At 40.6% G+C, this 17,425-nt stretch overlaps 2 protein-coding genes across 3 annotated transcripts in view; both read right to left on the bottom strand.

Moving 5' to 3' along the window:
• Positions 1-410: 410 nt before the first annotated feature.
• LOC145402881 (transmembrane protein 181) lies at positions 411-10,996 on the bottom strand. The gene is made up of 12 exons (XM_080274789.1): positions 10,851-10,996; positions 9,113-9,216; positions 8,642-8,806; positions 6,602-6,704; positions 5,909-6,062; positions 5,297-5,377; positions 4,491-4,590; positions 3,881-4,008; positions 3,462-3,611; positions 2,724-2,826; positions 1,042-1,269; positions 411-544 (listed from the first exon to the last, which is right to left on the bottom strand). The coding sequence occupies exons 1-12, from the start codon at positions 10,994-10,996 to the stop codon at positions 411-413; spliced, it is 1,596 nt and encodes a 531-aa protein (XP_080130915.1).
• A 2,332-nt stretch (positions 10,997-13,328) lies between these two features.
• Positions 13,329-17,425, bottom strand: part of LOC145402879 (tubulin alpha-1D chain-like) — a 12,073-nt gene continuing 7,976 nt past the window's right edge. For both annotated transcript variants that reach the window (XM_080274787.1, XM_080274788.1), the window contains 6 exons: positions 16,840-16,936; positions 16,614-16,712; positions 15,996-16,145; positions 15,334-15,523; positions 14,201-14,287; positions 13,329-13,447 (listed from right to left, as the gene is read on the bottom strand). In XM_080274787.1, the coding sequence (XP_080130913.1) occupies positions 14,205-14,287; positions 15,334-15,523; positions 15,996-16,145; positions 16,614-16,712; positions 16,840-16,936 (619 nt within the window). In that variant the 3' untranslated portion in view covers positions 13,329-13,447; positions 14,201-14,204. The remainder of the gene's footprint in view (positions 13,448-14,200; positions 14,288-15,333; positions 15,524-15,995; positions 16,146-16,613; positions 16,713-16,839; positions 16,937-17,425) is intronic.

Raw genomic sequence — 17,425 nt, 5'->3', positions numbered from 1 at the left:
TGCCCAATCATAGCATTCAGTCATTTAGTATGCCCAGTCACTAAGTTTGGTTATTAAGTAAATCCAACCAGAGTCAAATAATCCATTGTGACACATGAAAATGTTGAGTGGGAAAGAGACAGGTCTGAGCTTGGATTCTTTAGATTCAGTAACACTTCAGGCTACACAGAACCTACCTTCAGGGAGCTGGGTTATATGAAGATGGGTTCAATGTAGCCTGAAACATCCAAGAAAATAGAGAAATCAAACTCTAACCTATGTCTCTCTCCTACCCGACATTTCCAACCACAGATACCTGATGCTGAGTATATCCATCCACCTCATATTCCTAAAATTGCACTCACATCTCATACTCTGCAAACCACACTCACTGTCTACTTCTCAGGACTCATACCCCATTGTCAAGGGATTCAATCACTCTCATCATTGTCATTGCTGCCACGATTGAGAGGCCTGCGAGTGTCATCATCAGAGCCATAGATGACATCCTCGTCTGAGTCGTTCATCATACTGAGTGCTGGGTTGTCCTTCATGATGTGGGTTTCTGCAATGAAATGGGTTGGGGTGTTATACTTATACCACTGTACTGTACTCATGTTTGGTTAGATTACACAAAGTTAGGTTTTCAGGATGATTAGCTCTAGGTTTATATATAGGTGCATACAAAATGAAGAGAAACAATGCCTTAGTCTGGGCATATAAGAACTGGGTCATTTCCGGTTGATACCCGGTATGTTACAGTAGGGAGAGTGGGGAATTGTGTAAGGTGGGGTAAGTGAGGGGAAGGTGATACCACTTTCTCACCCCCCACTCTAACTCACCAGCCAAAAGTCACCCAGTTCTTGCACACCTTGGCTAAGAATGTATCTCTGTTCATTCTGACCATGCCTGTATCTTAATCTGACTCACACCATACACTAGTCAGTCTGCTCCCTGAGGCCCTGTAATCCTTTTTATCAGAAAACACAGACAGACAGATATATTATGCATTAAATGATGACAATTAAATGATGCTATGTAAACATGAAGACCAATACTCACCCATAAGAGCCCGTTCTGATGGGGAGTATACATATGCCATGGTGAAGAGGTACAGGTTAAGTAGAGCATACAGTGCCATGAATGGGACGGATGACTGGTAGTGCATGGACAGCTGGGAAGCCAAGATATCCTGCAGTGTGGCCGCCGGGGGGAAGCCCAGTGCGGTGATGGTGCCCGCGATGACCACCACCACACCCATCAGTGACGTCACAAACCGCAGACGAAGATCTGGTTCAGTGATATTGCATTTTGGTAAGAAAGTATGGTCATGCAGTGAGCTTCATGTTGTGGGCTGATACAAATTCTGAATATGGATGATATTTTCCTTCATCACAGTAAAGAAATACAGTAATCATCAGCATCATCATTATCATGCCAACCTCTTTTCCCACCTATGGAAGAGTTGAGGCAGGATCCAGAGAACAACAAATAGTCAGATACTAGAACAAACAAGTCATCATCATCATCATCCGGACCTCCTTTCCCATCCTAGCACAGAGCGAGGAGTAGCAACGTCCAGACAGTCCAAGTTTGCCCAATCCAATGGGCCACGTTTCCATTCACTCATCACTCAAGCCCCCAGAATCCTGGCTCTATCTGATACGCCAAAAACATTCACCACGTTCTGTAGCTTTACATAAACGTATCCGATAGAGTCAACCCAATTAAATGTGTCACATTCTCATTCACTCATCATTCAAGCCCCTGGAATCCTCAGCACCTCACAGGCACAACATCCACACTCATGTACCGGTACTTCACATTACAGTTACAATATATCACCAAGAAAAATGAGTGCCAAATCCATCACACATTGTTCTGAACGAAATTCTTCCAACAAGCTCAACCCACTCTCAGTTCTCTAGCCTCATCAACCTCCATACCTTCCTTTCACACACACTCATTTGTCTTATCCATCCATCTTCTTGGACTACCACACCCCCTCCCACCTTCAAACTTGCTTAGATACACCCTTCTCATGATCCTGTTCACATCCAATTCTCCACATGTCCACGCCATCTAACCATATTTTTGACTCTCAAGTCAACAGACAGCCTTTCCCCACATCTTTCACAAATTACATACTTACAAATTACATTATTACATTGTTATCATGTCCACTCCCTGCACCCCACATGCATTTCTCACTAACCCCATTTCCACTGCTCTTACTCCTGACTTTTAATTTTCATGCCATGCCAAAGTCTTACACCCATGAAGGCATTAAAACTCTCAGGTAAGCCACTAGCTGCCATACTCAGACCTATGTTCTGTACAGAGACTTCATAGTACTGCACTAGACACTTTTCTATCCTGAGCTACTCTGCTTTCTACTTCCTTTACACATTTAACACTCTTCTCTATCATTATCCCAAGCACTTAAACACCCTAATCAATATGAGTAAACCATCAGTTTGCCTGTCTCTATTTAAAACAATTTAAATGCTTAAGGTATGTATTTTCACAGTTACAATCCCAAACCTGTCTTTCAATATTTAAAGAGTGGGTAAAATGCACATAAAGAAAAGCTGAACAGCATGCACAGTACAAGCTGCTTTATCTCATTATTAAAATGTAATTGTTATATTCTTTCTCTGCATAATACAAACAAACAGGTCGTTGTGAGTGACTTTGCAGGATACTGCCTTCATAATATTTTTTACTAGATACCAATAAGTTACCAAAGTATGGCATGGAGCGGAGTTCACTGTAGGCGGTAATGACGAGGTAGACCAAATACAGCACGTACACCGACCCAACCACAAAGAAAAAAATCTTGAAATTCTGAAATAAAATAAATTACAGAGGTCAATGACCTACAGTACTATACATACATCATCATCATCATCATCATAATCATCATCTCCCTAACTTCTTTTCCTCCCCTAAGGATGGGATAAGGTCGGGTCCAAAAATCAAGCAAAAAGGAAAACAAGCAACAGGGAGAACTAATGTATCACCAGCATCCCCAGTGAAATGGAGTAGTCTTTTACTTCCAGTTCAATCCTATCAAAATCCTGGCTCTATCTACAGGAATAACCATTTGCAAACATATATATTTTTTAAGATACATAGGCTACACCTGAATGAATTACACCAACACATGGAAAAGAGGTACCAACTTGGCCTAGAACCGTTTTATATAAATATTTCCATCTATCTATCAATTGTATTAACAAATCCTCTTTTACCTCATGAGGAGAATAGGAGTCCAGGGCTATGCTGCTCAGTCTAGACATTTAAGGTATTGATGACCAGCCTCACTGGCTCCTAAACAGGATGATATGAGTAACAAAGCCCAAGCATCCCTTGGATGTAAATCCTTATAAACTACATCTGACTGATGCTCTTTAGCCCACAGACCATCATCACAATATAATAACAAAATTCATCACCTTCACTTGAGGCCAAAGTGTTACCTGGAAGTGCGATGTGTCAAGGGAAGCCGAGTAGAGAGGGTCATGTAGTTCCCGTGTCCGGTGCACCCAGGAAGCCACCACCACAGACAGCCACAACAACCCCACCACCAGCAGCTTTGGCAGGTAGAATGACGTGAAGGGACGCTCATTCTGTTGGTGTTATAGAAGAGAGGTGAACCAGGTTATTAACACATGCGATTATGTTCACAGATAGATATACGGTAAACATGATAAATCTTCTACTCCATTTCTATTACCTTATTTCACCTTCATGAAAGGAACTGTGATTGAAATGATAATGATGATGATGACAATAATAATGATGATAATGCTGCTACTGATGATGATATGATGATGATAATGCTACTGACATTGACGACAATGACAATACTTACAGTGTGGCAGAGCAGTGTACTAACCTGCCTCAATGCATGGTATACGGCCAGCCAGAAGAACAGCAGCGCCGCCAGGAACGTTGCCTGAAACATTGTGTCCACCAGTCCTGGCACCCACGACTCCACCAGGAAGCTCAGCGGGAACACCGGGTCTGTCCGAGAAACAACATGATTGATGCTTACAACCCCATGACCTTGTTTATTTTATTTTACTTATTATACTTTCTTTTTTGCTACCAACAGATGATTTTATTCAACTTAAGACAGACCTCTAGTAGTGAAGGAGTTAATGATGGCTATACCTGACTCCTCCAGTTCAAAAAGTCTCTACAATCTAGTGATGTATTTCGTATTTTCTCGTATTTTCTAGACGACACTACCAGTTTATTCTATATGGCTACAGATGAAACCCAAGTGGTGGAAGGAATAAATGCAGGCTATGTTGGACTCCTTCAGTTCAAAAAGTTCCTCCTACACTGAAGAGAACTGTCTGGAGATAACAAGAATAAAAATTAAAATACTGTATGTCATCATAGTGAAGGAATTAACACCTTCAATCCAAGGATTCTCTCTCTCTCTCTCTCTCTCTCTCATGCACTCCTCCACTCATGTCGTCCTCCAATAATCCCCTCACCATTGTAAAGCAGCAGCAGAGGCAGAAGGACAGACATCCACTTCTGCTCGATGGACCAGTCATACACAGCATACTTCCGTAGACTGTGGGCCAGCCAGCACTGAGGAGGTAGAAATTCATCAGTGCAGCACATCATCATCATCGTCATCTTCATCATCATCATTATCATCATCACCCTGACCACATCTCTCATATTACAATACAAAGAGTTGGACAGCATCTACAAACGCGTGGAATGCATAACATTAAATCATAAAATATGATCCTCAATACTTTACTATAATTCTTCTCATTTACTAAACTGATAATGTAGCTGCTTGATATCACTCTTTATTTTATTCTGCTTTTCCATAATAAAGTAGACCCATGATTTAATATTTTTCTCAGTCTCCACCTTTCATCTTCAGAGTTGTTGACTCTAAAATCTGTGCACTCCTTGTCTTCTAGCTCAGAGAAATACAGTATGCATAATAATCTATCTATCTGCCTGTCTGCTGCATCTATCATTGGACTGGATAATACAAGAATTTTTCTTTATATCAACAAGGCACTCCTCAATTTTCAACATACTGTAATTTTACACAAATAAGAGCACCACATAAAACTAAATACCCCACACGAAACTCCGAGAACACAAAGTTGCTCCACTGTGCAATAACAATAAAAACTACTAGGAACATCACAAATGTAAACTTTTCATGGAAGACAGAATGAACTTAAATAAAATCCAGTACAGTACAATCAGATAAGGCCCAACAAAACAATGATCTGAAGAGGAAAGAGGAAAAGACTAATACAGTACTTACGGCCACAGTGAAGGTGAGGAGGAGGAAGATGAAACGGAACCAGATCTCCAGCTTGGTGAAGGTCGGGTTGTACGTCTTGAACTGAATGGAGGAACATAACAACACTGCTCACCACACTGATATAAACACATCATTTACTTATTACCTATCACTCTCACACTCCTATCGCTCACTCTCAAATAAATACAATAAGCCTGTGTTAACTCGAATAAAACACTGTACAGTATACTGAAAACAAGTGCCGTAAATGCATGCTTACTGACATATTTATCTGAACAATTTCCACATGATTTTCAAGCATCAAACTACTACTGGCAATATATCATCAACACACTAACATTCACTGCCATCATTCTACATGTAATCATTCTGACCTCCCATTTCACACTCAATTACTGGATTCTTCTACATGTCAAACAACTTATACAGAAGGCAAGTACCACGTCTTCAGCTCCTAGGGTAACAGGAACAAAGTACATCTCTGAAATTTTCTACCATTGCATCACAACTCTTCTTACGCCAAGTCACCCTGCCCCAACTTCTCCTCCATGCTACCTTCCCATCCCACAAAGCACTTGAATCCTACACAACTGTAACAACTAAGTAACTCACATAGAAGACGACATCGGTGACCTGGTACCATTTCTGCAGCGCATCAAGGCCATAGAAGTTTACAGTGATGATGTAGTGAGTGAAGCGGAGGAAGCTGAGGTGCATCACTGTCACCTCACGGCACTCACGTTGGTCACACTCTAGTGTACGGCTCCTGCAGGGGAGGGACGGGGGATTACAGTGAGTTAATAAGGTTACGTAAAATTTGGTTGCATCGTGAAGGTTAGGAGGTTGAGAATGTCAGGTCAAGAAAACTGTGGTAAAAAATCACAGGAGGGGTTTGGTTAGGTCAGGAAAGATACCAAAGTACAGACTTACATGTGTCAAGACTAGTAAAGTATGAAATGTTATGCTTGGTTAGGTAAAAAGACATACCGGTACATAAAGCTATGCTGATGCCTGGTGATTTAGTAAGGTGCTCCAGACAGATGTGGACTGTAAGGATCTAGTTCTTAGGGGCAGGTGGGGTTTACTGCTCACACAGTGCTGCTAAGGGATAGGCAACTTGGTGCTCCTGCTCTTAATGTCTGGACTGAGTAGCGTAGCCTCGTAAGACAATCCTTCAAGATAACATACGCAAAAGATCTCTGGTAGCGTCCAGCTGAACAGCTGGGTTCCTGCAGTAAATCAGGTTCATGCTGAGAACAGCCTGGGGCCAAAACAACAAAAACATGCCACCAGTGAACTATTTACCTGTTGTGTGGCTGGTCTGATGTGAGGAGGGTCTGGGCCTGGTGCGTCCTGGTCAGACCCTCGATGGATACACTCAGCTGAAACTCTTTCCGGAAGGACTGGTCTGAGGGCAACACAACAAGGACACAATGAGAAAAAGTCCATGTATCTATCCAGCCATCTAAAACCTTCAGCCAAACAGCATCCTTCAAGAACCATCACCAGACATACACCCCTAAGAAACTACTCCACTTGGAGAGACAAGAGTATGCCTAGCCAGACAACAAAACAGCTACCACCCTTTCCTCCTACAATGCTGTACCAACACATACAACTCTCAAACAATTCACTTTGCCCCCTACACCACAACACAGTTACTCACTACATGCACCACACTAACACAACACGGTCCTTCAACACAACCTGAGCAAAAGACCTCTAACAGCAAACAGTCTAAGCTGCCAACTTCCCATGGTCAACAAGATGGGCCTGAGGCTGCAACAACAACAAGAACAATACAACACCATGCACCCTGTTTATCATTTCTATACAAATCCCTTATTCTTCCATCCTCACAATCCATTCTCTTTGTAGCTTCTTTCATCATCTTTACTCTGTCAGACGCTGATCTTGATTTTTTATTCTTCTCTAGCATTAATCTTGGAATCTCCCACACCTCTCTTTTCTCTTCTTTGTAAGCACCTTCACTGATTTGGATACTCTCAGCTAACATATTCTAATTAGGTAACAGCACACAAATGTATTTCGCTAATGAAAATTCTTGCACAGAGTGATTGCTACACCTACTACACACAATAGTGTATTAATTCTCTCATCTACTTTACCAGTGCTATTTACAAAAGCAGTCTAATATATCTGGGATAAAAATGTTAAGTGGCAACATAAATTTCTCATAAATGCCTCAAAAGCAGTTCCAGATGGAGAGCTGTAACAATGTAGTAGGCCTACTTCTCTTGTACAGAAGACTAAAAATATCATGAGTAGAGGCAAGTAATCTCTATGCAAAATGGTGCATTTCTTATCTTCATATAAGTCGTATTTTACAGTACTGGTAATAGGGAGAGTGAGATAAAACACATGCTACATTAATTTATGAAACTGTTAAAATACAGCATAAATTCTATCTTCTAATAACTTCTCAGTCTAACCCCTTCAGTATGATGACACCCTCTTACTTAATTCTTGCCAATACAGTACCGGACTACCCTAGTCAGCTTAGGAGGAACTCAATGTACTGTAAGGATTAAACAGAGCTTTCATTATACTCTCCAGTACATGAAGTCTCCTCTTAGATGAATAAAGTAATCCAGGAGTGGCAAGGGTAATACTGAAGAACTTGGAAGACATCATCATACTGAAATGATTAAGTTCAGGATGTCTAAGAAAAATAAATAAATGAAGAAATACTTTTCTTTTGAATTGCTATTATTTTAAATGAAAAATAATCACAAGTTATAAGAATGTAATTTAACCCCTTCAATACAGTATTTTTTAATTCTAATTTTAGTCCTGCAAGATGAATTTAATCCATCTGACTTTGGGGTATTATTAGTAGCAGTTGCAGCTCCAGGCTCAGCTGAATGTGAACCCAGTGGACTGCATGTTGAAGCTGCCCTCCTCTTGCAGTCCACTATCTTTGTTTGGGGAGATGACAGACGTTTGTATAACCAGACAGCTCCACTGTCCAGTTACTGTATACTGGTGTCACCACATAAAGGCGCCCCCTCCAGTACCACTCCTCATTGTGAAGGGGTTAAACAAAATATTTCTACAACTGCTCAGGGACTCAACAGCAAGAGGATACATTAGAAAAAGAGGGTTTTTGGTGACAAATTACCGTTTGCTTGAGTCTCCCAAAGCCAAATTCCAGGGAACCAGGCAGTGTTTGGGTCATGGGTGTTTTGGGAGTGTAGATTATCTGTGTTAATATATTGTACTGTACTATACATTATGTTATATCCAAATATTTTCATGAAATGTACGGTATAGTCTGGTGGAATGATATAGTGAATAATGTACAACTGGCCACATCTGACTCACTGTTCTTGACGCTGATTAGGACCTTTGCGATGACCCAGAGTTGCTGTGCATATGTGGACAAAGAGGGTGACTTGAGAAGGAACGGGCCTGATGTAAGCTGGGACTGGTTGAGGGGTGTCATCAACTGAGACGCACGCTGCTCCACCGTCACTGTGATGGGTGGACCTGAGAGGAGGGGGGAACAGAATAGAACAGGGCTGTTGATATTGTTGTTATAAGCCAGACTTAAGTTGCCCTCCCTTTTCCTGAGGTCCACTACCCTCTTTTTGGGGGACAGTGAAGGGAGTTGAGGTATGCTTGAATAAAATGGCAACATTTATATCAGTGCCACTGCATGAAGGCATCCCTCTCCAGCACAAGTTTAGAACAGTGATGGGGTTATACGGACAGTCCTTGGCATAAGTCCGGTTAGTAAGTTGGTTAAACCAAACAGGGATAAAACTGATGGAACTATAATACGAGTAAACTAACCTGCCAGACCAATGAATAGCGCCAGGCCAAGTGTAGCGAAGAAGACAATGAACACCATGACGAACTCCCTCTTATGCATTGTGTACAGCCGCATCTGCACTGATCTGTGGGGTAAAGATACTTGGCCATTAAAAAAAAAAAAAAAAAAAAAAAAAAAAAAAAAACTGAAATTGCTATTGATGAAGAATCCATGGAAAAAAATAAATCTGTGTACCCTGTGTTTACCCATTAAAAAAAAAAAAAATTCTTAACCAACCAGCTACCACTTACTATGCTGCAATAAATTATCAAAACTTGTAATAAATTTCCTAACCATGATCTATTTGATATTATAATCAAACTGGAATAATTTAATAAACCATTTCCCTCAAAGTGTTCTACAGCACTATGATGGAGTACTATTTTTTTTTTTTTTTTTTTTGCATATAGGTCCATACTCAATAACCTGACCCTTAACATTATCTTTGGTTCCTTTTTTGAAAATGCCAATTTTTTTTTTTTTTTTTTTTTTTTTCAGTTTTTAGGTATTTCTGAAAATCCAAAGGATCAAACAAATATAATACTCAGGGCATATATTGTATCATAGCAACAACGAAAATTCATGGCTCAAAATGCAAGTTACATACAGCCTACGATAGTCACTAGAAGGCTACATTATACATTGTGAATTTCTAATATTCTCTGCAAATAGAGGTAAAATACTTCTTCAGCCCTAAAAACTGGATAAATAGCTGTGCTGTCGGTCTAAACAAATGCAAGAACCCCTCAAAACACAAGTCGAGGTGAAGCCCTAGCACTGGCCTCAGTTCTAATATCTCAATATCAAAGAAACAAAAATAATTACAGCCCAAATTCTCTGAGAAAGCCATTTATGTAGCTTCTGTCCTCCTTGTTGCAGACGCGGGGAGGCATTGCGGTGGTGGGTGGACGTAAACAAACACATCAGCGTCAACACAGCCATCAACAGCTGATCCTTTGTACTCAAACTGGAGATTTCGGCTTGTCTGATTTCTCGATACATATCCTCAATCCTAACTTACCGATTAATACATGGACGTTTAAACATTTTTATATAACTTAAAACGAATGTGACTTTAAACATTTTGTGACAGAAAATTGCCTTAAAGCGAATTAAGTACCTTTAATCCAGAAAAAACTGTGGCGAAATATTCATTCGCTTTGTAAACAGTCATGCGAGAGTCTAACCCAAAAGTGAAATGTCAAGCTGACGTACAGAGTAATTATACTGTACTAAATTTACTAGTTCAACTGTTAAGCACTAGAGAATGATGAATCAATTTTCAGTCTAAAATATATTAATTAAATACATTTGGCACTGTCAAATGAAATGTTAAATCACCTCAATAGCCGTCAATGATCGATAGCTGAACATAGAGAAAAGAAAATACCACTAATAGTAAAATATTTCATTTATGCTGGTACAAAAGAATACAGTATATACTTCGGATGAAAATGACTGTCATTAATGATACAGATTGACCCAATTCCATGCAATAATCAATACACGTTGCCGACTGTCCCATGGGGAGTTGGCTGATACCTCTTATCTGGCAATAAATCCAGTGATAGGCCGTCCGCAACAGACAAAGAATACAAGACAATAACCTCTGAAGACTAGCGAGATGATACAAATACGTAGCCTCACACAATATCTAGCATGCTCTCGTCCTCTTTTACATTATATATCCGAGACAAACAGCCTACTTATTATACTCACCTCTCACATCTGTCATGATGATAGGCTGGAGCGATGAATTTACTGAACTCACTGAATATGTCGGTTACATGTGATAGTATTTTCCGCATTTTAAACACGAAACTTGCCCGCGGCGTGCGGTACGTATAGCCAAAATTATCCCCCATCTTACCGGTATTATATATGACAATTTTATATCAAAAATTGCAACAAAATTTAGAGATAATTTGAAAACGCAGTATATCTGGTGGGCATTCCAAGATGTTCCAACTGTTCCATATCTCCACCTTCTGCTGCTCTATCACCAATGGCGTCTACTCCTCACTCTTATTTAGACGTTACAGAAGACTGAGATGCCTAATATCCGTCAGAAGGGTGTTACTGGCGGGGATGTGACACTGGAGAGAAGCAACTGACTACAACACACGTAAATCTGGCACTACGGAACAACATGAACGCAGTGTGTACGATACTTCTCGTTTCTTTTTTGAAGTACCATATAATTACCCATTATTGTTACCGTGACTGATAAGTGCCGCTAAATTGATACTGATATTACTTTAGATATGACTTGCACACTGTTAATGTGGAAATAAAGCAGTATTATTTGTATCGTTGGTTTGGCAGGGCGGTTAAGAAGGACTATTGATTGCATGTCACGTGTCAGAAAACCATACATACGCCTATACTAAAATCAGTATTGTTTATTAAGAGCTGTAGGGCATCAATACAACTCATTATCAGGCACTAGACACCAGAAACAGTAAAAATAAGAGAGAGAGAGAAAAAAAATGAGGGTGAGGTGACAGGAAGAGGGGAGACCAAGGTGGAGGGAGAGTACGGTAGTGTGTGGAGGGAGATGTGTGTATCCTAGGAGGAGGAGTCGTTTATGAGTAGGGACAAGAATACTTCGAGGTCCTTCCACACTGACATAGCCCACAGACAATAACCAATCTGCAATACTTTGGCTCGCACGAGAAATTGCAAGAATGCCGAACGCAACATCAAGAAATGTTCACTTGATGCGCTAAAATATTCTGAACAATTAAGTTAGGAATCCACCAAATACCCTCGACTGAATACAACTGTTTGGAAGTTGTTAAAATAAAATACTAGTGGTAGGGATAAGAGTAGAGAGGAAATAGAAAGCGGAGAAAAATAAATTGAACAAATATGCCAGCGGTTGTCAACGAATATATGAAAAAAAAAAGTTGAAATCATACCAAAAGCCTTATTCTTTTTGCATATATTATTATTCTGAGTATTTTATTGTAATGCTGTCTTGTTTTCCCCCCCTTGCAAGAAGTCTCACTGCAGACTCCTTCATGGTGAAAATCCTACGCGCCTGCCCACACACACACACACACACACACGGGCAGTGATACCCATACTATTTTCATTTGCTTTATTGCTGAAACAATATATATGACAGTGCTTAGCTGAGAGAGAGAGAGAGAGAGAGAGAGAGAGAGAGAGAGAGAGAACTGTGAAATATAAAAATCATCCAAACTACATGGCATTTTTTTTTTTTTTTTTAACAATAACCTCTGTCCAAGTGACTGTTGGGTGGTGCAGCAAACTGGGTACTGAAATATTGGAGGCATTATTTCTCAGGCTGTTGACACGAATTACTGGCATATTGGATTAGGTTAAAGAATGTTGTAGAATATTCTTTCCGTCGCGTCTAAATCTTATTGCTTCGGGTCTTAATCGGTAAGGTTTCCATGATGATAATTACAGCAATAAAAATAAAATATCAATAATAATAATAATTAGTAATGACAATAATACTACCGGTAATAATAATAATAATACCGTAATAATAATAATAATAATAATAATAATAATAATAATATACTGCTACTACTGCTGCTACTACTACTACTACTACTAATAATAATAATAATGTCAATAACATTACGTATAATCAGAGGGGTACTTATTATCTTTATATTTGTATTAAATGTTACCACCATTATGGTATATTTTCATTATTCCTCTTTAAATATTACAAATGATAATAAAAAAAAAAAAGCAGAACTACTTTAAATATATTCCAAAACAAAAATAATAATTACTGTAGTTTTATAAAAAAAAAATAATTCCTGTAGTTTCATTACATCTGTTATTCCCATGATAACAACTGCATTATTAATATCCCTTCCAATGTACGTTTTTTCCTCTGACCAGTGCTTTTAAATCTATGCCCTTTTATTTCCCTTCGTGCATAGGCTTCTATATGTGGCAAAATTATGATCACACCTCTAGCCCTCTCCTACATCACTCCTCACCTAAATAAATAAATAAATGAGTAAATAAATGATGTCTCCCTTCCCTCCCCTAGTAGCCATACTTATCCTAGTCTTAAATAAAAAGTAAATGGTGTCTCCCTTTCCTCCCCCAGTAGCCATATTCATCCTCGTCTTGAATAACTAAATAAATGGTCTTCCTCCCCTCTCCTATTAGCCATATAAATAAATCAATCAATAAATGGTGTCTCCCTTCCCTCTCCTAGTAGCCATAGTCATCCTCGTCGTCCATCCCGTCAACATTCATCTCCACTTCCTCGTAGTCCTTCTCCAGCGCAGCCAAGTCTTCCCGCGCTTCAGAAAACTCGCCTGAAATTCAACAAGATAATTAGATTCACATTTATTTATATTTTGTACTCCCGTGCCTCTAAAAAAAATTCCAACACACACATCAGCATTCCTTTTTTCTATACATTATTTATTTATTTATTTATCTATTTATTTTTCGTTGTTCCAAAGCCCATGACAGCTTGTTGATATAAAGAAGTTATTTTTTTACTCATTTCAAAAACTTCAACACTGCGGTCGGTTATCTTTATTTATATAGTTATTTATTTATTTATTCATTTTTTTATAATTTACAGACCCCTGAATGCTCGTTTTTTTTTTCTAGTTATTTTGGATACACGAGACAAATGCCACTTTTAACTGCTTAACTGAGAGTTTTCCCAAGTCCTCCAATCCCATCTACTTCATCTATCACCAAATCCTTAGACAGATAGATAGACAGATAGATACACAGATAAAAGCGGTGCCACAGTGCTTGATATTGCAGGCTGCGGAATAAATCAACTGTGCAACATGAGGTATGGTGCTCCTTCAACATTGTATTTGGTTATTATCGTATGACCAGGGAACATTTTGAAGATTACTGTGAGATTACTGAGCTTACTGTGACTGATTACTGTAACTACGTGATCATTTGAACGCTGCATTTCAAGACACGTAATTATTTCCACTTTGAAATTTACGACTACTTGACACTACGCGATCGTTCCAACACTTATTTTCTCGAGACTTTATGCTCGTAACTACGTGGCCATGTTTCTCTCTACGTCCAACCTCTTCACTCGTCCTGCAAGGGGGACTCCACCTCCAAATAGTCAGACTCCAGAGCTGCAGTGTCCTCTCGTGCCTCCGCGAACTCGCCTAGGGGGAGGGAGGGAGTGGACAGGGAGAGGAAGGGATGGGAGGAAGGGGAAGGGAGCGGGGAGAGGGATAGGGAAGGAGGGGGTAAGGGAGAGGGAGAGGATGGAAGAGATGGGAAGGATCACGGAGATGGATAGGGAGGGAGGGATAGAGGGAGGTGAAAGAAGAGGAAGAAGGTGGAGGGATCGGATGATGAGGGGAGCAAAGGGGGAACAGAGGGATAGGGAGGGGGCACAGGAAAGGGAGGGAGGGGAGGAAGAGGGAAAAGGATGGGGAGGGAGAGGGAAGAGGAGGGGAGGGACAAAGGAGGAGGAGGAAGGAAGGAAAAGGGAGGGGGAGATGAGGGAGAAGGGAGGGGGGAGGTGAAGGAAGGGGGAAAGAAAGAGGAAGAGGAAAGAAAAACATAGGTGTGTAGGGACAGGGAGAAGGGAGAAGGAGACGAGGCAAAAGAAATGACAAGGAATAAAACAAGACGATAAATAACGAAAAACAGTACAAGGTAAGAAAAACGAAGACAGGGAAATGGAAAATACAGAAAAACGAAGGTAAAGAAATTAAAAACAAAGGAGAAAAAGAATGGGGGAGGGAAGGAAGGAGGGATGATGGAATGGAGGGAAAGAGAAACGTATACGTTGGATCAAACACACAAAATAATGGTATAAACAGCATCACAAAAAAATAATAAAAACAGCAAAAAACACATATGGTGAAAATGTAAATGGAAACCACACACATGGTGATAAAGTAAACGTAAAGACACACATAAACACACATGGTGATAAATAAATGTAAACACACACAAACACACACACACACACACACACGCACACACACACATGGTGAAAACAAGAAACATAAACACATACACATACACATGGTGATAATAAAAACACACACACATATGGAGATAAATAAAAGTAACACACACACACACACACACACACACACACACACAATTAAACTTCAACCGCAGGCACTGAATCTGTAAATGCAGTGTGGTGACTATAGACCAACTCATTCAACAGAACCAAACCCTCGTGGCGTACCTTCCTCCATGCCCTCGCCTACGAACCAGTGGACGAAGGCCCTCTTGTGGTACATCAGGTCGAATTTCTTGTCAAGTCTCTGCCAGGCCTCTCTGATGGCCGTGGTATTTGACAGGCAGCACACAGCCCTCTCTACTTTGGCCAGGTCGGCGTTGGGGACTACAGTGGGTGGTTGGTAGTTAATGCCCACCTAAATAAATAAATAAATAAACATACAATTACATAAATAAACTAATAACTAAATGACAGCATTAATTATAGTGAGTTTAATCTTACCCTTCCATGGTCCCTAACCCCTTTTGGTCCAGTTGACTAAGTGTGGGTAGACTTTATATTCTTTTTTTGTGTCCTACTTTAACTTGGCCATGTATTGTCCCCTCTCAGTTTTAACTTACCCTACACAACTCTACCCTTCCTTACCCTCCCCTCCCCGAATCACAACTCCTCCCATTATCACCACCATTATCATTATTATATCATCATTACCACACCACCACCACCCTGCACCACCACAACATCCCCATCCCCACAACCACCACTATCACCACAACCCCCTCCTGTCCTCCTCCTCATCATCATTATCATCACTACCGCACCCCACTACTCCCCAGTCACCACTACCACAATCCCCTCCACCCCCATTAACCTTCCCCCCACCACACCTTAAATCCAGTCGGGCACCACTCCACAAAGGCAATATTCTTCTTGGACTTTGCCATGGTGATTGCTGCGTTGACATCCTTGGGCACCACGTCACCTCTGAACAGAAGACAGCAGGCCATGTATTTACCGTGGCTTGGCTCGCATTTCACCTGTAAGTAGGAGGTAAGTAGGTAAGTAAGTAGGGAGGAAAGTTGAGTGTAAGTAGATGGGAGTGTCGGGAGGTAAGTAGGGAAATAAAATAGTTGAGTTGAGAGGTAAGAACTGCAGGGAGGTAAACTGGAAGGTAAGTACTGAAGGAGGGTAAGTAGGTGAGTAGGCAGGTAAGTACTGCAGGGAGGTTACAAGGGAAGGGAAGTAGGTAGGTAAACAAGGTAAGGGTGTAGGTAAGTAGGGTGTAAGTAGACAGATACGTAGGTAAGTCGGCAGAACCACTCAGCTGCTCATGTATCATGCACCCCACTCACAATTTTTATAGCAATCAGTGTGTGTGTGTGTGTGTGTGTGTGTGTGTGTGTGTGTGTGTGTGTGTGTGTGTGTGTGTGTGTGTGTGTGTGTGTGTGTGTGTGTGTGTGTGTGTGTGTGTGTGTGTGTGTGTGTGTGTGTGTGTGTGTACGTACCATCTGGTGTGTAGTATCGAAGCACATATCGGTGATGGCCTGAACACTGAGCGTCTCATGGGAGGCCTGGTCTGGGGACACTACAGGGGCGTATGTGGCCTGAGGGGAGGATGGCGGGATAAGCAGAGAGTTAGGTGCAAGTCAAACATCATCATCATTATCATCATCACCAAACATTTATCACCAATCTCTCTCTCTCTCTTTTTTTTTTTTCTCTCTCTCTCACCAGTGGGAAGTGTATCCTTGGGTAGGGTACAAGATTAGTCTGGAACTCCGTCAGATCAACGTTAAGGGCTCCATCGAACCTCAAGGATGCCGTGATGCTGTGAAGGGTTAACTTAGGTTAGCTCTAAATAAATAAATAAATAAATAAATGTATACTCTCATCACTTTAACTTGGCCTAAATTTCCCATCTGTAAATAAATAAATAAAACTATACTCCTTCCACTCTAACTTGGCCTAAAGTCACCATCTCCATCTTTAATTTAACTTCGGGTAAATTTTCCATCTCTCCATCCAGTCTTTACATAATCAGTCAAAATTCTCCCATCCCCAATCCGACCTTCAGACGACCTGACCAATTACACTGTTAAGATTGGTGTTGGTGGAAGATGGAGGGCAGTACTGGATATATCATCATCATCATCAACATCATCACCATCATCATCATCATCATCATCCAGACCCCTTTTTCCCACCTAAGAATGGTTAGAGGTAGAGTTCCGGAAGCAAGGAATGAGAAAAGTATGATAGTGGAAGACTTATGCAGCAGCTTAAATGAAATGGGCCACAAACTCACTCTCTCACCATT

Source organism: Coenobita brevimanus, chromosome 59 (genome assembly GCF_032717465.1).
Source record: "Coenobita brevimanus isolate Jiangsu-jjx chromosome 59, ASM3271746v2, whole genome shotgun sequence".
Taxonomy (NCBI): domain Eukaryota; kingdom Metazoa; phylum Arthropoda; class Malacostraca; order Decapoda; family Coenobitidae; genus Coenobita; species Coenobita brevimanus.
Note: the sequence above shows the minus strand (reverse complement) of the source record. Positions and strands in the feature narration are given on the sequence as shown.